The 22,252-nt window shown below is 37.4% G+C and overlaps 3 protein-coding genes across 4 annotated transcripts; 2 read left to right on the top strand and 1 right to left on the bottom strand.

Annotated features, from left to right (window-relative positions):
- The first annotated feature begins 3,953 nt into the window (after positions 1-3,953).
- LOC135644638 (chloroplastic import inner membrane translocase subunit HP30-2-like) lies at positions 3,954-9,651 on the top strand. Its single transcript, XM_065162399.1, has 6 exons — positions 3,954-4,350; positions 5,351-5,466; positions 6,608-6,734; positions 8,986-9,134; positions 9,242-9,304; positions 9,387-9,651. Exons 1-6 carry the CDS (start codon positions 4,039-4,041, stop codon positions 9,412-9,414), a joined length of 795 nt encoding a protein of 264 aa, XP_065018471.1. The 5' UTR covers positions 3,954-4,038; the 3' UTR covers positions 9,415-9,651.
- A 1,484-nt stretch (positions 9,652-11,135) lies between these two features.
- LOC103994788 (uncharacterized) lies at positions 11,136-16,681 on the bottom strand. The gene is made up of 12 exons (XM_009415227.3): positions 16,607-16,681; positions 16,297-16,440; positions 15,297-15,426; positions 14,972-15,102; positions 14,727-14,874; positions 14,265-14,443; positions 13,107-13,344; positions 12,704-12,799; positions 12,489-12,634; positions 12,110-12,217; positions 11,858-11,946; positions 11,136-11,641 (listed from the first exon to the last, which is right to left on the bottom strand). The coding sequence occupies exons 1-12, from the start codon at positions 16,673-16,675 to the stop codon at positions 11,230-11,232; spliced, it is 1,890 nt and encodes a 629-aa protein (XP_009413502.1). The 5' UTR covers positions 16,676-16,681; the 3' UTR covers positions 11,136-11,229.
- Positions 16,682-17,296: 615 nt separating this feature from the next.
- Positions 17,297-21,918, top strand: LOC135645188 (probable protein S-acyltransferase 6). Of its 2 annotated transcripts, none has more exons than XM_065163341.1 (6): positions 17,297-17,508; positions 17,894-18,040; positions 18,210-18,392; positions 19,360-19,671; positions 20,867-21,100; positions 21,196-21,918. In XM_065163341.1, exons 2-6 carry the CDS (start codon positions 17,924-17,926, stop codon positions 21,667-21,669), a joined length of 1,320 nt encoding a protein of 439 aa, XP_065019413.1. In that variant the 5' UTR covers positions 17,297-17,508; positions 17,894-17,923; the 3' UTR covers positions 21,670-21,918. The 2 variants fall into 2 exon arrangements, with proteins under 2 accessions (XP_065019413.1, XP_065019412.1); XM_065163340.1 differs by having other exon boundaries at positions 17,407-17,546.
- Positions 21,919-22,252: the final 334 nt, after the last annotated feature.

Here is a 22,252-nt window from a genome sequence, read left to right as displayed (position 1 = left end):
CTTGTTAACCGGAAAGGCGAATTCTAACTAATTACATATTAACTATTACCCCTTCCATTTTAGTCGAACCTCATTAGTATTTCGATTCATTTAAAAAAAATTATATTAAAATTTTTATAATTATAAAAATAAACTATTTATTCTTATTTATTCTAATATCTTTAATTTCATTGATGAAAAATATAACATGTAATAGCACATATATAAATAATATAAAAATAATAGATAAAAAAGATAATATTAACAATGATGATGAACGATGACACCGTAAGTGACTGTCGTGGTGGGAGTTAACAATAACGACATAGTTGTTATGCTTGTCGATATCGATCCAAACATCAACGACGATGAAGCAAAGTAGTGAGCTATTTACATCGACACCAAAAGATAAAAAGGAGAGTAGCGAGGCATCTACGTCGGTGCCGCATCACGCTCCTCCATTGGCGTCGCTTAACATCTACGTCGACATTGAATGAAGAAAAGGATGCAGGTAAGGTATTTGTGTCATCGATAATGAGGAGGGAAGAGGAAGAGGAGATGTGTGAGACATCTATGTCGACGACACATCGCTCTATGTCATCTACCTCCTTTTCCTCCTCCCTCCTTTATCATCGATGATGCAGATGCCTCACCTACCTCCTCTTTCTTCTTTGATACTAACGCATATGTAAAATAGTATAGAAGGAGAGAGGTGGTAGAGTAGTGCTGCAATGACATATATGTCTCACTTGCCTTATCTTCCTCCTCCTTTTTCACTCTCTCGTTATTGTTGGTGATGCATATGCCTCACTTGTCTCCTCTTCATCTTCTGGCGTCACGTAGATGCAAAGCAACACCAGAGGAGGTAGAGTGGTGTGGCGCTGATGCAAATGCCTCACTTGCCTCCTTTTTATCCTTCAACGCATCGATATTTGAATTGACATCGATAAGACCGATGATCATATCGTTGACAATGACTTGTTTATAGATAAATTATTATCATATTGTACATTTATAGATAATGAAACGTGAAACCACATTAAAATTTTGTAAATAAAACCTGGCAAAATAATATATCTATCGATATATTCTTGATTGAGTCTGGAAAAAAGAAAAGAAAAAGAGAATTCACATTTGAGTTGTTTGCAAATAAATCCTCATACTATTGTATGTATAAAAAAAAGGACAGGGAGAGTTCAATATTGTATAATTTGTGTGCCAAAATATATATAAAAAAAATGATTCTTTAAATTTTATCAGGGGATTGATTTTTTTTTTTTTTATATCGATCATGTCATTTGAGAAGATAATATTGATTTATATAGCGAGAGAAATATTCTCTACACATCTATATTGTTTTCATTTGATCAGAATAAGAGACGTCTTTAACTACTTAATTTTATTCGAAAATATGATATTATAATTTTGTGTTGATCGACTATGTCGATCTTTTATCCAATTCAATATGTATATGTACCGATGTATCAATATGGTATGTTGGAACATATCGATAGATTCAAAAAATATTTAAAAATATCTAAAAATTTAATAAACCTAAATTAAGATATTTTAATTAGAACTTAACATAAATTTTATTTTATTTTAATAAAAAATAAATAAGAAAGGGATGAATGATTTATCTTTTTCGAACATTAATTAACATATTTGACATGTTCCAAATGATTTTAGTTGATATTAAATAAGAGTGAGAATTTGTAAGACAGAGAGACCGATTAAATGAAAAAAAGAGTGTTAGAAGACTGTGATTAAAAAAATAGAGTAAAATATGAGGGAGGATTAAATATGAATTCAAATAAGTTCAAGGACCAAATTGATTGTCGGAACCAATTCAATCTATACCCTTCGTTGATTTCAGTTAGAATCCAATTATTACTCATTGGTATATTTTGGTAACGATTAAATTTTAACTATGTCAAGAATGATGTATCATTTGATATACCTCTCGACTACTATACTCACTCGGATATAAGAGGATTCATATTTTAATTAATTTATCAAATCAATATATATCACTCGTATCATTTCAATTAATATATATATATAGATATATATATATATATGTTTTAATTTCGAAAAATAAAATATGATAAGTTGGATTGTAATATTTAATACCAACTTTGATAGTGTGAGATATGCTAAATTGGTTTATGAGAGCACAAGTGTTGTCACATGTCAGTATTTTAGCTGGTATGTAATGAAAATAATAGAAGATAAGAACAATTATTAAAGAAGCTTTATTAAAGAAGAGAAAAAGCTTAAATACATTAACATGTCCCTTTCCTATTTATACAGATTATGAGGAAGGATTTTCCTTAACAGAATAAAGGATTTTCCTCAACAAAATAAAGAGATTTGCTCGTATAGTTGAGGAAATCTTATCTTCTATTGAATTGTTCTTATTCTCTCACGTTACTCTCTCCTCGTAAGTTGATTGAATCAAACTTATGGTAAAATAAATTAAATGATGCTACGAGTCTATTTTTTGTAAGATATTATTCATAATGAAAGTAAACATATTATTAACATAATATTCTTTCGAGAGAATAAGCTACACAAGCAACAACGATCTTAATCGATAACATCACCCTTCGTCACGATGAAGATGTACTACCGATAGAAGATCCAACAAGAGCTAAATTTCAAAGAGTTACTCGAAATGCTGTGAAAATATAATATTTTCTACTTCATAATATGATGTATAATAAGTTTCTTGGTAACAATTAACACCAATTTTGTCAGATATGATAAATTTTTTATTTTGAGAGAATTAAGTATCGTCGTCATAGTCCCATTATCTCATTGAAGTTGAGTACATCAAACTCTATCTGATCCAAGAAAATGGACGGTGATATGTGTCAAATTCTTCTAAGATATTTTAACTAGACAATGAGTTTGGTGACAACATAAATACATGAGATTGGAATCGACATCAATCAAAATCAATCGACCCAAAACAGAGAGAGAGAGAAGATGATGTGATCCAACAAACATCGATATGTACCGAACGATCAATACAATTAAGACTACAGGCCAAATATTCAACGGATGTTACACCCCCATGATGAAACACACGAATCTTGGCACCATGTGCTTTTCCAAGCTTAATTTAACGTGAGAACCCAATAACTTTCTTGATGATCCCTAAAAATCTCTCATTGCTTTGAGCACCATAAAAAAAGAAAAATAAAGAAATCATCCTAACAGTTAGGTCTCAATCAATTCATCTTAATCTACTTGGATATAGCATAAGAAAAACATTAAAGTTCCCCTTTCTCCACACATTTACTATCACAATTTATTAGGTGTAACACACACACACACATACATTTAAATCACTATAAAATTAAAATTTGATTATTGAATGAATAGTGATATTAAATAGTAAAAATATATAAAAAAATACATGACTTGACTTGGGTACTGAGATGGATAAGTGGATTAACAATATATTTCATGAATAATTAAGTATAATCTTAATAAAAAATAAAACTAGAGATATGTGGTGAGGAGACCTACAAATACTATAATTAGAATATATGAAATATATGATAAATAATAAATAAAGATATATATATATATATATTAGTTTAATTAAGGATGTAATTTATTAAGGAGTTAAAATGGTGGGCTATCTATCCTAAATAGTAAAAGATGTTATGATTATTTTATTATTATTATTATATATTAATAGTTGATTTATTTAATTTATATTGGGAGTGAACCAACACCCTTTTTATTTCATATTATTTGACGTAAAATGGTAAATTAAGAACGTAGTAAGACAATACATATTCAAGTCATAGTTAGATCAATAATATGAACAAAAACCCAACTAAAATGACATATTTGTCCATATATTATCTTTCTAGTGGCAACTATGGACATGGCAAATCTGTAATTTGGTTGATTATTAAGCGGCATTTATGTAAAAGAACTCGACGATGAAACGAGTGATTAGTGTAGGTCTCAAGTATCGGGGCTTTCGTTCGTCGCGTCGCTGCTGCTGGCTGCGGGAGAGGAGGGGATCGGACGGTGGCGATGGTTGGACAAGGCAGTGGCGGCGGAGTTGGCCAGAGTATGGTGTTGGCTCCGCCGGCCTCTCCGCCGAACCCAGTAGCCCTGGCGCAGGCCCGCATCAAGGAGCTGGAGACCGGCTTCCGCGCGTGGCTGGCGAAGCAGTCCATGGCCGTTGAGGCCGCCGTCGTTACGGCTACCAACGCAGCCCAGGGCGCCGCCATCGGAGGACTCCTGGGCACCCTGACCTCGGATGTCTCGTCCGCGTTACCCGCCTCGACCCCCAACGCCGCCGGGCTCAATCCCGAGGCCATCGCGTCCTTGAAGAACGCCCAGGTCGAATCCTTCCCTTCCTTGAGTCCTTTCCGCAACAGTTCCCATTACGTTGATCCTTCAATTAGAGGTTTTCTTCTGGAACATGGCGAGAGGGTTTATTTAGGGTTTTACTTCTCCACAAAAGTTCCCTTTTCGCAACAGTTTGCCATGAGTGAATGAGTAAGATGGATCTTTGTATACATGGCCGATTAATTATCAGATTCCAGTTTGCTTTAGAGTTATACTCCCGTAGATGTCATAGACAGACTTTGTTGGACCTTTTGTTATTTTGACTTGACATAAGATGAGCATGATCCACTATAGGATAATGTTTTCTGTGATTTGCCCCAATCAAGCTACTTCATGTCACTGCCAACAGCAATCTGTGTATTGCATATTGCAATTCCATCTTCAAATGTTGACACTATTAGGCAACGTTAGCTACAGAATCACACATGCATGGATTACAAGCTTTTTGCCGGTAAACAACCTCACCGATATGTTGATGATGATGGGCAACTGGGCAAGGTTGATATATGAGTTTCGTGTGATTATTAGTAATTACTTGGACTGAAGCAATTTAGATCATGTGATTAAGGCCTGCTATGTTCAACTTATCGGGCCAGTAGTTATGTCAGATTGGGTCATAACAGTTAACAGTTTGAGAACTGTTCGATCTATGGGAGTCCGGTTTCTGTGGTGCCAAGTCTTTTCCACCTTTTACTTGTTAGCACGAAAGCCAATATGTTACCCTAATTTGCTGCTAGCAATATGCTGTATCCTGCTTGATGAGACAAGAATGGTTTAATAAATTAGAATTGGACTTCTTTTTAAGTTCTTTAGTGTCAATTTATTTTATAATTGATTTTCTTATCAGACGTGCTTTTTCTTCTGGACTCATTGGATCCTGCTACTTTCAAATGCTCTCTCATTCTACCCTTTTATGATGCAAAAAGACTGCTAATTGTAATTTTTTTTCATAAAATTGCATATAATAATTATCATGTCACATGAATATCAGGCGCTTGCTGGTGGTCCATTAGTACAAGCTCGGAATTTTGCAGTCATGGCCGGTGCAAATGCTGGTATATCTTCTGTCATGAAAAGAATAAGAGGAGTGGAGGATGTTCAAAGCAGGTGAGCTTGAATTTAAGCTTTTCTTGGCATTTCACTTCAGTTAATTAAATGTTTATTGCCTTTTGTCAAAAAAAAAAAAGGTGATCCCAATGTATGAGACTCCTGCCAATATGGGGTTTGGGGAGGGTCAATGTATGTAGTTAGAAAAACAAAATACAAGAAACTTAAAGGCTTGAAAGAAAAGTAATGGTTCTATCTTCTAAACAATAGATTTAAGAGTATGAGAAGGAATTATATTAGTTTAAGATTAACAAATCTCGTAGTATAATTTCCCTCTCTTCTTAAGAGAACAAGTGTAAGTGCACGAAAAGGCAATGCTATAATGGATATCAGATCCATTCACCTTGTTATTTGGTGTGTTTCAGTTGACTGAATAAAATACAATATATAATAGATGTTGATCATAATATCTTGGATCAGTCAATACACTAACCAAAAGGCATAACAGATCCTGCAACAACAATTAATAGTGTCATTATAATGGTGTACACTGGACGGAAAAATGATGCTGCAAGTTGACTCTGAGTCAAACTTATGTCATGGAGCGATCTTGGTGGTACAATGTGGGATATCTGTCGCGAATAGTTGCAACCTATGAGCCAATAATTCACATGGAGTGACCCATCAACATGTCAGATGATGTAATAACTTCTACAACTAGGTTTTTAGTACTTGGACTATATACAGTAGACCATTTTTCCCTTCCACTGTTGGGCTGGCAGGCTGCTTTGCTTGCTTATGCAATACTATGTTCATAAAAGTTAAGATAGGATTTGTGTGCAAGAAATGTTTTAGAATGACAGGAAACATGGAAACTATGAAGGTAATTAATGGCAATGAAGGTTTAAATAATTTATATTAAATTAAGTGACTCCTTATGACTTAAGGGATGAGGGGAGTGAGCGGGAGGGTTCTTATGAGACCAAAGAAATAAAACTTGAAGTTGTCTCTAGTTGTGGAACTTGTTCTTGTTTTAGACATCGTATCTATGGTTGTCACCTATATAAACTCCTCTGTCTTCTTTTCCTTGTGAAATATCCACTATGTAGTAAATTCAGTCCAGGCTTTTTCTGTGTTAAAGCCCGAGAAATTTTAACTATGGTGAGTTTCCTGGGCTTATGGTAAGTTTATTTTGTTGCAGTATGGTGGCAGCCTTTGGTTCTGGAGCATTGTTTTCATTGGTTAGTGGCATGGGAGGACCAAATCAGGCAGCTAATGCAGTCACTTCAGGACTTTTTTTTGCTCTTTTTCAAGGTGGCTTATTTATGGTAAGCATTGTTTTCACAGGTTGTCATGTTGCATAATTTAGTCTTTTCTTGAATGAAAATTTGCTCATGATTGAATTCTTTTAGTTAGTTTTTTTAGCATTGTTTTTTTTTTCACTGCTGAAAAGCAACCATCACCACATCAAATTTTAACTTTTTGTTCTGTGAAATTTCTTGTAAAATTATGGTTTGGGCCTTTTAGATGAGAAAGAATCCTTGAGCAGGGAGCAAAATAATTCTTTTGCTATTGACTGGAAACAATAGTGATGTGAAACCTCAATTTGGTGGAAATTTTCTGCTGAATAGGAAAATATTTAAACTACTGATGTTGTGATTATTTCTCATCTGAAGAATTATGTATGAATGAATGTTCAGGTTAGACAACACTGAAGAAAGGGTTGGCTGTATGTTTTGGTAGTCTGGAAATGACAGTTGGAATTTGCATTTGTGGTCTAAATTATGTGGACTACTGTGATTTTTATGATGTTCCTTTAGAATTATGAAGGGTTTGTGAGTTGTTCTGAAGGTCCTAAACAAAGTTGAGAAGAATTATGAGAGATTCAAGGGCTCTAGTGATGTAGGAAACTGCCATAATTGGTTTGCTCATGCAGCAAATATCTTCCTCTGCTGCAAGGTGGAGGTTTGAAATATCTTGATGAATCCAAGAAATATCTTGGCATGAGTTTTGCTGGATTGTGTTGGGTTTGACATTGGTCACAGGATTTCAGGTTGTGATTGGTCTGGATTGGCAGGTGTTTAAGTCTCTTTTGTGAATTGTGAAATCACAAATGTCTTAATAGTTTATTTGAGCTATAATTTTATTTAAATCATGAGCTTAAGAAATCCTTTTTTTATATTGATTTGTCTTAATTCATGGAATGTTGGTCGAGCAGGAGATGTTCCATTTGTAGGGCCATAGTCATGAAAGTGCTTTTATATTACTTACTTTTGCACACATACTTAATGTGGTTTTGTTTTTTCAGTATCTCTAGGTTTAGCAGAGATGAAAGCTTCTCCTCATATGCCTGTAGATGAATGGCTAACATACCATTCATCTTGCAGCAAATAGGTGTCTGTGAGACAAAGGTTAAGGCTATCCAAAATGGCAAATTAAACTAAAGTAAGATACAAAAATTAAGATGTTAAGTGTTTCAGTATCTCTATCTTTAGCAGAGATGAAAGCAACTCCTCATATGTCTGTAGATGAATGGCTAGCATACCATTCATCTTGCAGCAAATAGGTGTCTATGAGACAAAGGTTAAGGTTATCCAAAATGGCAAATTAAACTAGAGTAAGATACAAAAATTAAGACGTTAAGTGTTTCAGTATCTCTATCTTTAGCAGAGATGAAAGCAACTCCTCATATGTCTGTAGATGAATGGCTAGCATACCATTCATCTTGCAGCAAATAGGTGTCTGTGACGCAAAGGTTAAGGCTATCCAAAATGGGCAAATTAAACTAAAGTAAGATACAAAAATTAAGATGTTTAGTGCCAGCCAGGGACAGGACAAGTACACTGGTACTGTTCCATTGATAAGCATCCTAACTCCAGTCTCTCAAACTAGATATCAAAGGATCCCTCTCTAATCTTCTCACTATGTGGTGTCATAGTATATGGAGATGTAGTATATGCAAAATCTGTTGCCACACATGCGGCTCCCGTAAGCATGAAAATGTAGTTGCATATGTGGTTTATGTTCTTTTTTTTTTTGGTCTCAACTATTACTATTATTTTGACCTTGTTATGCTTGGTTCATGTCTTCGTGATGATATAAAATTCATTACTTGGACCATTTACCCGTTTTCTTTTATTGCAAACTTAGGTTTTTAAATATGTACAGATGGTGGCTACTTAAATGAGTCTAAATAGCATATTTTTTACTCATTAGCAACTTGATTGTATCTTGTACATAATCAAATATTCTAACAGGTCTGCATATGCAGCATCTGTGCTACGTGGTATATTGAATATTGTGTGATATTTCAACCGCCTGCTTACAACTTTGAGTGGGAGTCACTTGATAGTGGCCTTCAGTAGGTGGATATGTTTGCATTTGTTATTGTGATATGTGAAGCCTGATTTATTTGCTTATGGGACTGTGTCTAGCCTGGATCGACAAATTGACATTTTAGTGCGGCTACTGTCCATGATGGCTTTTGTATTTCTCACGTACACAACATTATATGTATTGGATGCTTGTGTTGAGTAAGCACAATTACATTTAGACAATTTCTTTTGCTTTATGCTTCAGGTGGGTCAGAAGTTTTCGTCTCCACCAGCTGAGGAGGTATATTACTCTCAGACAAGGGGTATGTTAACGTGCCTTGGTCTACAGAAGTATGAGAAGAACTTTAAGAAAGGCTTGCTTACAGATAGCACTTTGCCTCTTCTTACAGACAGGTAAAAGTCTTATGCTGCTCTGAACTACTTCAGATTTCTGGCTGAAAAATTGTTGTTTTAATCATGTGGTGATATCTCTCAAAGCTCTTCTCATGTTTCTCCTCCAGTGCACTGAGAGATGTCAATATCCCTCCTGGACCTAGGCTTCTCATCCTTGATCACATACATAGGTTTGTGGTCTTCTTATTCTGCCAGAATATCTAGAATATAATCTATACACATTGACCAAACTTCTTGTTTTGCCTTTTTCAGTGACCCTGAGTTGACTAAAGGAAGGTGAACCTGTCTTCTTGCCATTGTAGTGTCAGAAAGATCTCTATATGCAATCTTACTTTTATGTTTAAAGAGATTATTTTCACAAGTTGAACTGTTCTACCTTTGTAGTTACTGTTCACATTTTTTTTTAAGGTAATTGTCATTAGATTTGTTCTGTCTTTTACTTAATTAATAAATGTACTGATGATTTAGAAATGAATTGGTGTACAAGTGAGTCTTGTCTTGCCTTTTTTTTCTTTTACTATGAAGGCGTTTTTCCAGACTGCTTTTGAAGGAAATAGTATATGTATAACTTGTCTAATTGCAAAGACTAACATAGGCGTTCTGATGGCAGGATGTGTAGACAAGATGTTTGATTATTATGCTTATCTAGTTTGCCAGTTATTGCATTTGATCAAACACTCGTCGTGTCCTCCAAGCTTCCGCATTGGCTATAAATATCTGTAAGCGCCGCGGCCGCTTCATAAACCCCTTGTCAAACCGACCATTTATTTGCTCGACTTCCTGCACCCATCGGCCTCACTAAGGGCGCCTAGCTTTGCGCCTGAAATCAACGGCGCATCCGCACCCACCAGAAACTCCTTTGGCCTCGCGTATTGTCGCTCAATTCGAGTCATCATGGCTACCGAGCGGTGCATGACACGACGCTTGTAACAGGCATTAAGTCGAACACCTTATTTTCACACCAAAGTTAGTGATTTGTCAAATGCACAGTGACCAGTCGGATTAAGCGACATCCCAGAGTAAGATTCAGCATCAAGTGAACTCATAAGCTCTCCCTTTCATTCAGGGTAGCTTTCTAGGTTTCCAACCCACATACTGCATATTTATGTGACTACGCCACCTCGGCAACCCTCTTCGTCTAGATGGGAAGACAACTCTAATTAATCGCGGATCCAAACACTTCGGATGCCCAAGTCCCCTTCTGGTACGTGCTTTTCCCAAGATGCTAATTCAATGTGGTGCTCATGATTAAGGTTTATCCGACATGTTATTAGTATATATATCAAGATTAATCAGACGATACACATGGTATCATTACAAGGCCTATACTGTCTGGCACACCCAATGTAAGGTCGATACTGGTCAGTACAGGACTGGCACCGGACTGTTACAGACAATACAATCTTTACATTTGATGATTTTTATTTTTTTCGAAACTCAATACCTACGAATATGCCATGCTCGGTACATTGATACTAACCGATCGTACGTATCAGCGTCAGTCTGATCGATATAATACCGATATGCAAAATTGTAAACCTTACTCATGACTCCTAGAACATTGACGGAGGTATGCTTAGGTTTAAATTGGGTTGGTCGAGAAAAGATGGGAACCACATCTTTTCTATACTATTTATTAGGTCGATTTGGTTATCATCCAAAATGATGACAGTCTGAACTAAATAATGTATTGATTTATGCATCCCTAAGGTTCTAAGGAGATGTCTTGCGGGAAAAAAATATTATGGAAAAAGAAGTTACCTGTATCTTGCATTTATGAGAAGAATCATCTGTTCCACCAGCTGCCTTGTTTAGCACCATGTTGAGATGCCATGCTGACCATCAACTTCAACCAAGCTGCACCAGAAAACTTGGGAGGGGTATACTTAGAATTGCACACGTAAATGAATGAATACGATACTTCCTCAAGAATTATAGCATCATGGGATAGATTTGTTTAGCTTCAGAAAAGTGGCATCATATATGTTCCCGATTTGCGCACATATGCGATTTTATATTTACGAGTTTTCATCTACCATCGGCATTAAGCAAACATAACTACTTAGTTTGCGAGTAACAAAAATGAAGTCTATCTTTACCTTTGCTTTCTTTTCAACTTCTGAAAGTTGGGCTTTAGTGGCTGACTTGAGCTTGAATTAAATGGCAGTAATGGCTTTTTCATCTCCTCGTTCAAGAAATTCGTCGGGATTTGTTGCTTTGGAGCTTCCAATCTCTCCAGAATTCTTGAAGTTTTCTCATCCAGAGGCTTAGCCTGAGCCCTTAGATTTGATGTTTTAGTCCTGAGGATAGGAAAACTTGGGGGTGAGCTGCTAGTCAATTCATCTACAATGAGAAGCCGCTCCCACTCCTCGGTTAAACAAGAAGAGGTCTTCTCCTTGTGTTGGTTGAGAGACATCTGTCCTTCAGAAACTTGAGTTAATGGCTGTTGCTGGAGATCATTGAGGTTAAGTTCTGGATTTGCTGGAACACAGAGTGAAGTAATCGACCTGGAGAACAAATTTTATTCTGAGTATAAGGTAATGCATTTTTTATGCTACTTTAGTTAGACACAAGTCATCTAATTAACTCGACTTGGTTAAGTAGCACGAATATCTTCATATCAAGTTTCTGAGTCTCAGGTAGGTGTAATTGCATCTCGGTGTCTAAAATTCTCTTCTTTTAGTTAAAGTATATACTTCTTAGCTATAAGAAGATGGAGTTACCCAAATTGCAAGCTCTCCTTTACCAGCCAGTTAAGTTTAGCATGAAAACCTCTTTCATGTTGAAGAGGGTTGTAGTCTCTTAGTTCAACCTGAACAAGGAGAAAAAAAATCTAAAACTTTCTGAATGATGCATATGATTTACAAGAGGCAGATAAACTCAACATTGTTTTCCTTATGCATAGTCTATAATTCTTCATTGTGGTAAACTATACTTCGTTGAAATTTGTTTCGCTAGAGGGAGAATATTTTTACCTTTGTCAAAGAGGCACGAATAGAGTTCTCTATCTCCTCTGGTATGGCTACTTCACTTGTCTGAGCTATCTCAGGAATGGGTAATATTTCCTCCGACGAGGCAAGCCTCTGCATTTTCCACGATTTAATGATTGTCATTTGCATTTAAGAAAGTGATAGACAGTGGGCAGATAAATTACTTGATTAGTTAAACTGAAACCAGTACCAACAGACATGCTATCCGAAATTACTTGATTATTGCAGTAAACATGTTTCTAAATTGCCAATCCAGCTGTGCGGCAATAATAGCTTTCACAGTATCAGTAGAGCCATCACCATATGCAAATGAGCTTGCTAACTGCAGAAGGAAATGACTCAATAAAACTGAAATATTGATTACCCTCAAAAGCATTGGCCCTCCCGCTGATGGTTGGAGAAGATAATAGCTCAGGAAGGTACCATCTTGCATTGTTTCTGTATTACAAGTTGAGGAGCAAACGAGTCCCTGATCTAGAAGGAAAAGAGTTCTACACAACCCTCGAAAAACTGCAACGAAAGCAAAGACTGATGAGAAGTTGGTCAAGAGCAATAACAGTCAAAACCAAGTATACTCACTCTGAACATTCAGATCCACGTTATCTGATTCATCTGAAGCAGATTCGATTTCATGGGTAGATGGAGTTACAAAAAAGGATGCTCCCATTATCAAACCTGTTTGCAGAGTAATGACAAAGAAAAAAAAAACTCTAAAAATGAACATTTCATTGTTACGGTTACTAAGAATCTTTCATTCTCCAGTTTTAAAAATCTTAATATGAAGATCAATTATCACAGACATAGAAGTTCAACTGTGAGTGGTTTCCCTTTCTACACGTCTAAAATAAATCAAACTATGTTGGATCAGACAAAGAAGTGAGACAAATCATCTGAACTCTATTACAAATGTAGTCAGAAGAAACATAAGCCTTAAGTTGATGCCATATGTCCATGTATTTATTTGCCGATAAGCAAAAATTACCTTCACTTAATGAGGCTAAGCTGGTGCATTCAATAACACTCAAAGTTAAGGATGCAGAGATTCTTCGGGGACTAAAACAACCTTCAAAAGACGGCAGAAATAGAACAGACTGTTCTCCTACTCGTACAACATTGTCAATCAGTTCAGATGCCTCTAACTCATGAAGGGTCAGTGGACAAGACAATTTTGTCTTATTATTGATGGCAGTGTCAACGGGATAGCCATGACACCTGCAAGTCTGTCCTGACATATTCCATTAGAACACAACTTTGCAAGTGAGAATTCAAACACAACTCATTAATAAATTTTTGCTCAATTTAACCTCCGTTAACTTTCGGAACAAGTGATACAAGATGCTAAGCATAAATAATATCTCAGACATCATTTTATTACTATTAACTCAACATGTTAAAATTTCAGCTCATTAAGTCAAGGCATGTGATGAGACCAACAACAATTTTGGAATTCATGATTGATACTCGGAGTGTGAGGTATCATTATAACCTGTCTCATGTTCCTTATTCATGTCAGTGTTTTTCCACTGGCCAGCTAAAACATGTGTTGAACATACAGAATCTGATCCATATGGACCCTACTTAAAAATTTGTTTAATTTTAACATAACAAGGTATGTGCTCTCAATGCTCATCCTCATCTAAAGAACTATAATTTTGGGTTTTTCATTAATACTATGCATCCTTGTGTCTGTCTATAGATTCACACACAATATATATAATTGTCCAAAATGAACTGGATTAAAGATCAGTATTGACCTGTCATGCAATAGAGAGAAGCTCTCTAGCTCTTGTATCAATTAGCTCGGTGCTATATATAGTCCTTTCTCATATCAAGACAACCAACACCAAGAACAATTGCTATTATCAGCGAGGTAAAAGTAGGAATTAACAAAGCATTTACTGTTGGAAAATATTATCCCTAGTGAGTCCTAGTGTTGAACATCTTCTTTCTAGTAACAGAATGGAATATGTTGAAGAACAACAAAACCATATTGATGATGATCCCCATTGACAAAAGTAATGTCAAGTCATCCCAATTTTTTTGAATTAAAGAAACAATCTGAGATTGCTTCGACCTTTAAAATGTGCTGCATGTAAAGATTGACATTATGAATTAGCCTTTACCGTACCAATTCAATTACCTGGCAAGAGCTAAAACCATCAATGATATGAGTATATGAAGGAAACAAGTTGCAGTGCATTTGATTGACTGAACCGACAATGCCATTCTTGAAAAGAAATACTGCTTGCAGTGGCTCCTGTGTATCATCCTTTAGCTCTTGGAACCATTTTTTCACCAGGGAATTTAATATCCAGGTATCTGCAATTCAGAAAGTTCATTCTTTAGGAGAACTAAGAATTGTGCACAAGATTAATTTGGTGACATTGATGACTCAAAATATTCTAGGTGTTGTTGACAACATAAAAAAATCTCAAAAAATAATACACACACACACACACACACACACATTCAGAACTGTTAAAAATCTCAGTTAACATGATTAAGGTCAAAATTCCAAACAAACAGAATAGTTATTAACCAATCGAGGCTGATGCAGACAAGTAGAAAACTATTTCCATTTTACTAAGCTGTGAGAACTTACCCAGAGGATAACTCCTGATCACACAGTTCTCAAGGTCACAAATACCATCACTAAATTGCATGAGCTTCAAGGCATCATCATAACAGATATTTGTGTCTGCCTGTTCCAATACTACAAACTCCACTGTGATGCATCGTTCTGCGGCATCCTAGTAGTAATAATAGTGTTGATCACAAAAATAGCAGCTCGGAACTAACAGGAGAAATTTCACGAGAATAAATAACAGATTAAGATAACCTACATACCATAAGAGATCTCCGAAGAGATTCAATGCTTGTAGTAATGGATGAGCAAATGACAATTACTTTCTTTGGGACATCATCACTACCCCATTTGTACAGGGCATTTTTATTCAAAAGGTCTGTAAGTGGCATTTCTGCAAGGTTCCATAAGAGACAAACATAAATAAGAAAGTATATTTAATCCATGATGTATGGAACAGTCAAATGATGCAATCCAAATGAGCTGACACCATTTAACATTGCCTAGTTGAAAAATTGCCAGATTTTTTGCAACTCTTATCTCCTGTATTTCAGCACAAAACAAAGAAGTTGAACGTCTATGTATTACCTTCAGTGCTACTTTCTGTATGCATAAACTTGCTCACATCTGGCAAAAAGTTGTCCGAGGAAATGCTGTTTACAGCATGATGAAAGTCACAGACACTAAACCTTTCTCCAGGTCTGTATGCAATCTTCAGCTATTGAAATTCATTGTACAATAAATGCATTTGAGCATTTTATCTATAAACCAGAGTACAGTTGATGACATAATAATTGACTGTAATTCACAATAATTAACTATCAACCACAAGATCCATTTTACATGGCTGGTAATTCACATGTCAAGATGCTTGCCGCTAGGAGTGTCAAAAAGTTGAAGATTGAGATATAAATTAGTCTCTTATTATGATTCCAGTTCAATGTTTCTAGAGTCAAATTTCTCGACCAGCAGATTCAGTACAAAGAACCTAACATCACAAACTAATGGTAAATTCTAGAACAAGTGCTTAGAGAGAATGAGAGACATTGAATGACCTCTGTTCTGTAATTCTGTGCATGGTTGCACATGTGACACGGGCACATATTTAACTTCACATGTGGTCTGGTTGAACAAAAAAAAAAGAAAGAAAAACTTCACATGTGGTCTTCTGTTATGTATGGCGAGAACTTCCATTAACATTGAGCTTATTTTTCCTCCTCACCGATTGGAAACGACAACAAGTGGTTTTAACCCTTTACATGATATAAATAGCCACCTTATACAACATATAATATTTTGGGAAGGCTTAAATGCAAGATATAAGTCAAATATGCATATTATTCGCATTTTTTGGTCGGTAAGTTTAGAATGTTCTGTACCAGAATAGAATTTTGCTAAAGATCCATACAAAATCGACAAATCAATTCAAGATTCCAGAGAAGTAAGTACAGTAGGCTCCCTATGATCAAAAGGAATGCGTATTTTTACTAACTGAAATGTATTTGAGGCTCTGAATTCATCTATCGAACAATTAGGATGAAGAGTTTCCCCTATCATCCTCAACAATATCAGGGGTAGTCTTACCGACCTCCGTACAAGAGGATGAAGAGTTTCTGCACCAGTGGAGGTAGCACAGCCCGACATTGTCTCGTAAAAAAGGGATCTCCTTCCCTCGCTTCCTCTCTGCTCTATCCGACCACGATGCATAAAGATTGGCGAGCTGTAGTAAAGCCTGTCACCCAATAGAAGGTTGAGTGGTAGATCTAGATCAAAAGATCCAAAGAGATCCCAAATCTATGAACAAGTACTAAGAACTCGTCCAAACATGAAACCGGTAAGCCGAGGGAAGAAGAACAGATCAGAGGGAGGAGGATCAACTAACAGACGGATGGCATCACCTGCTTCAGATCGCAGAGCAATGGAGGAGAGATGGTTCGGAGATCGAGCAAGAAGCAGAGCAGCGTCATCCCCTTCGCCTGTCCCTTTCCCCCTGCCGGAAGAAACTTCGCGAATTCAAATGTATTGAATGCTATTTATAGGCGTCGAATCGCGCGGGTGATTTCGCCCAAATCCGGTGAGGCAATCGCTTACATTGTCCCTGCGGCACAATTTAGCCCAGCCCAGTTTATATTCCGATAATTCTTTTTCTTTTCTTATTTTACACTTTATAATTAAATATGACCGAGAATTTAAAAATCATTTTTTTTTTGTCTTATCAATAGACCATTTTATCATATAAATATATCTTATATGGTTTCGTTGAATCAATAATTTGAGTTCGAATTGGGCCCCTTCCAACTCGGTTTGGGTTTGGTTCGATTTGAAGTTGGCTAAGCCTGACACTATTGAATTAGCGCATCACATTCAAATCGAACCAAACCCAAACCGAGTGGATTGGGGTCCAATTCGAACTCAAACTACTGATCCAACGGAACCGTCAAGTTTTGGATACGGATGTCATTAATGAAAAGTTTCGGGGCTTTTGTGTACATCAGAGCCGGGCTTCGTCTTCGTTCATTTACGGTTGCCGATTTGGCGCGGTTTCGCCTTTTTTAGCTGCTAATAAAAGTAACGATAATGACAACAATTCCTCGTCCCCCTCCCTTGTCTGCTCCTCGCCGAACGGTGGAATCGAAGCCCTCAACTCGCCGCCGATGACCCTGGGATCGGCGATCCGCCCGGCCGGACATGGCGATCCATAGTTCTTCGGTCTCCTCCTCCCGCTGCAGCGCCCGTCAGCTCATCGGAGGTGGACGAACAGTTGCCGGAGAACGCGTTGGAGAGGAAGCAGCCGTCTAGGGTTTTCTCTTACGTTGCCTTATTCTTTGTTTGTCTAACGTAATGTTGCCTTCTTTCCTCTTCGAATCGCGTCTTTTTCTGTCGGATTTGTTCGGAGTCTCTGCGATTTGTCGCCGTTCAATGTGTCTGAATCAATTTCGTAGGTTTCGTTCCTTTTTTGCGGGAAATTTCTAGCTAACCCTTTGGGTTCACGTATTTGTGTTTATGGATCATGTGATCGGGCTTCATGATCGTTTCACCGTGTCAAGTTCGAACAATCGAATGCATCGCTCCATTTCTGGATCTCATCTTTCCGATCTGAAGAAAAAGAATTTTGATTTTGGTGTGTTTTGATGCCACGCTAATGTCGGCTTTTTGACATGCTTGCTTATCATCGCGGACCTCAGCGCAAGGATCGTACCCGAGGATCCGACAGAATGCAAGGCAACATGTACGGGAGTCCACTTCCACTCCGTATGTCCGAATCGAATCGGAGGATAATCGAGGCAGGCGATCCAACCAAGCGGCTATATCAAGTGTGGAAAGGGAGCAACGTAAGAAATCCATCCCCCAATCTCTCTAATCGAGGAAAAAAGAATGTGAAAAGAAAACCGATATGTTTGCTATTCGAACTCAATCTCTGTTTCCTTTTTCCTCAATTAATCTGTTAACTGATCATAAATTGGAACGGAAATTAATTGTCTTTTCTTTGACATCTCGCAGAGATTTTTTCTGGGAGGGAGGCTTATATTTGGTCCAGATGTGAGATCTCTGATGCTCACAATACCTCTTATCGTAGTGCCGGTTATCCTCTTTGTGCTATTTGTTTCACACAAGCTGATTAATGAGTTCCAGCATCACTTGGGGAACTTCATAGTAGCTTTTGCTGTCATATTTGCCGCATATGTGAGTCTCTCTTTCTCATCGCATTTAATTTCACAGCGTTGTAGCATCATTCTATTGTTTTATTTGCGTATGTTAGCAATCATAATCATAGAATTGATTGAGATCCTCGAATTCGTATTTAAAACACAACAATAGCATCAAAATCTTCAAGGAGAACAAAATAGCATGGACATGTCATGATTCATGTGAAGTGTTATATTATTAGAATATTCATTAAGAACACCCGAGCAATTAGTCTTATTGCATGTATCCTTTTCGTAGGTTATCATATGTTATATTGTCCAAGTCATATTCGAAAAAAAAAATCTATTAAGATAATAATAATAACATAAAGGATAATCAAGCAAATATGTTTTAATGTTTGACTAGTAAGGATCTTTATGAAATATTTGAAAGGTTTGAAATGAAAATTTGACTTCACCATTTATTGTTTGATTCTATGTTAAATTATTTATATTTAAAACTGCTTTTGTGTTAGTGAATTAATCCAGATAGGCATACTTCTAGGAGTGACAATAACTTGGATTGTGCTCTGTATTAGGAGAAGGAATCTATTCATAAAGAAAAATAATTTGAGTTTCTATTACATGTTCTTCCACGTGTGATGTATTTTGAATATATATATAGGTGTCACGGGGCCCCTATATCACCATTACGAACCGCAAGGATGCACGTGGAAAAAGCCCCAAATCACCCTAGACATGAAGCCTAAGTATATTACAAATCCAAGCATAGGGAACTTCCAGTGCCAAAGGAACAATAGAAAGAAGCTCCAATTTCACCATGTAATCAAAACTCGCGGTGATGAATCACTAAAAAAGAATGGAAACCCCAAGGAAACTGTCCCAGTAATTAGCCAAAATAGTAGTTGAATATACGAATACATGCCCAACTTTATGTTTGCCACTTGACTTTGTTGTCATCATCAATGAAGAATATCGGCATTGTTGGTTATGGATACTTGCAGGACATTCTTGTGCTCTTTCTTACTTCCGGCAGAGACCCAGGAATTGTTCCTCGAAATTCGCGTCATCCTGAGCCAACAGACGCTGGTAGTGTCTCCCCCAGTTTATCCGCAGAGTGGTCAGGGCGCTACAGTACCGCCTCAACTTTGCCGCCGACCAAAGATGTCTTTGTGAATGGCATTATCGTCAAGGTCAAGTATTGCAATACATGCATGCTTTATCGTCCCCCTCGTTGCTCCCACTGCTCGATCTGCAACAACTGTGTGGAGCGCTTTGATCACCATTGTCCCTGGGTTGGGCAGTGCATTGGAAGGGTACGTACATATTTCCTTTTTCTTGACTCATCCTTCGCTGTTGTCTCCTTTTTCCTACTAATTATCTGTTCTTTTGAAGTAGAGATTGTGATGATAGACAACGAGAACCCATAGAAGTTTAAGGTGTCAGAGTTATTGTGCCTGATTAATTACACGAGTCTCCTTAGTCCATAATAGCTACATCAGACTGAACAGAGTAGGAACTGAATAACTTAGTTGTCTAGAAATTGAAGCAATGCTCACAAAATGAAGACAGTAGGTTTTATCATTATAAGTTACTGTTCTTATGTCAGATTTTGGATTTTGCTTTTTGAGCAATTAATATCTCCCAACCCCCCAAAACTAAAAAAAAGATCATCAAGTCTTACATAGGATGATGATGAATGTTTTAGGAAACTTGCATTAACTCAAATGCAACATAGGACGTGGAGAGATTTTCTGAATAGCTTCAAAATCATCCATGGATCTAACATAAAAATTATAACAAAAAGCCAAAACTGATAAAATTGGCAAGCTTATAATCCTGTTGACTATATTTCTAGTGGCAAGCAGAGCCTCAAAGTGAGTGACGAAGTTTGTCTTCTAATGCTTCTTCAGCCGGTGAGATACGCAGGGGGTACCGAAAGGTTAGCTCTCTCTCCTCTGGAGCGAACTCTTGACCATTCAACATTTTGTGTGATGGTTTAGACCGAGTGATTACCAAACCTACACACTTTATGTGGGTTTGAGCAAGGCCCCTCTGAAGGTCCAAGTTTTAGTTTAGGCCCAGAGCTCATATTGCAAGCCTAAGCCTGGCCAGTTTAGACCTGAGCTAGCACTTACGTGTTTGCTCCCAGCTTTTCCCACTAGCGAGGGTAGAAACATCTATTTTCAAAAATTATGTGATGAACTGAAGTTAGCTGTTTCTTTACTTTGTTGGAAAATAGTCGGTTTCTTCTTCAAGTTTTGATCATTTTCATCCAAAATAATAATAACTTAAAAAGTTGAACCGATATACAATTTTTTTTTTTTTGGACTCATCTTGCACATATCCAGTACTCTATTGATACCTTTGATGTCATCACCATCATGCCTCTCTGATTAGCTTTAATCTAGTTAATCAAAAAAGGAAAATCTATAGCAATTATCTGAGGAATACAGACACCATCAATTGGATATTTTATGACTTACTGCTTCATTCATTATATTGAAACAGAGGAACTATCGTTTCTTTTTTATGTTCGTGTCCTCCACAACCATCCTGTGTCTGTATGTCTTCACCTTCTGCTGGGTCAACCTCACAAAGATCATGGGGGCCTATGATTGCAATCTCTGGCGAGCTGTTCTGAAATCACCTGTTTCCGGCATGCTCATCATCTACACATTCATAGGAGCTTGGTTCGTCGGAGGCTTGACTGCCTTCCACCTTTACTTAGTCTGCACCAACCAGGTTTGCTTTCTCTATGTCTCGGATCAAACATATGGTACCAACTCCACATGTTTCATCTGTATGTGCATCGATGCTTCAACTCACTCTGCTTGCAGACAACATATGAGAACTTCCGATACCGGTACGATGGCAAAATGAACCCTTACAACCGTGGCTGCATCTATAACGTCAAGGAGGTCCTCTTCTCGGGGATTCCCAAGTCCATAAACAACTTCAGAGCAAAGGTGACAGATGACTTATCTCGATTCACCACATCACATTCTCTAGGGCGAACCGTGAGCACAGACATGGCGAAGCCAAACTTCGACCTCGAGGTTGGCTTGAAGAGGCACTCTGTGGCCGCAGAGGAGCCCGGAGACATACAGAACAAGTTCGAGATCGGCGCGTTAGAGAGATGCGAAGCGCGGCCACCGCACTCGATCTGGGATACAACAGATGACGTTGATGCACTGTCCGTTGAGTTCGGAATGGGAGGCAAATGGGAGACACAAGATGTGCAGCATGGATACGGCGAGAGAGTAAAGACTCGGAGTCATGATCACAGAGTGAAGATTCAGCATGGATATTGAGGTGCGGCAGAATAGTAGGCAGACATGGAGTTGAAAGGCTTTTTGTCTGGTTCGAGCCGCGAAGGCAGGTGCCCGTAATTTCCACTCTTTGCTGCATAGGGTTCTAAAAACACGTCTGTAAAGGCCTGCATGAGCTGTTGTTTTGTTGGTGATTCGCTCTTTCACTTTCACTCCATTCTACTGTATTTGTCATCTATTTAATGTTTCAAGCTTGATGTTAAATATAGGTCTTTGTGTATAGACTTCCAACTCTCGCATCATAGCCCTCTCCCGGGCTAAAATCCTTTCACCAGGAGATCTTTTATCAAACTGAATCAGATTGATATATCGCAAATCTTAGAGCAACTCATGTATTCAAAACCTATATTTGTACCTCTTTAATTAGCTTATAAAGGCTCATAAATATATCCATCTCATTCCTAACAGTCTGAGCCTTTGACATGAATCATAACTTAATCCAAAATGTTCATTAGTCGGATGGAGAGGCCATGTAGAAAGCAGTAATCTCCGGTTCCCATAGTTCTTCCTATGTATGAGCTGAACAGTCTTCCCCAAAATATTTCACCATCCAAAACAGAGAACA

This window comes from Musa acuminata, chromosome BXJ3-8, assembly GCF_036884655.1.
Source record: "Musa acuminata AAA Group cultivar baxijiao chromosome BXJ3-8, Cavendish_Baxijiao_AAA, whole genome shotgun sequence".
Lineage (NCBI taxonomy): Eukaryota > Viridiplantae > Streptophyta > Magnoliopsida > Zingiberales > Musaceae > Musa > Musa acuminata.
The sequence above is the reverse complement of the archived record's forward strand: the minus strand, read 5'-3'. Positions and strand labels throughout refer to the sequence as shown.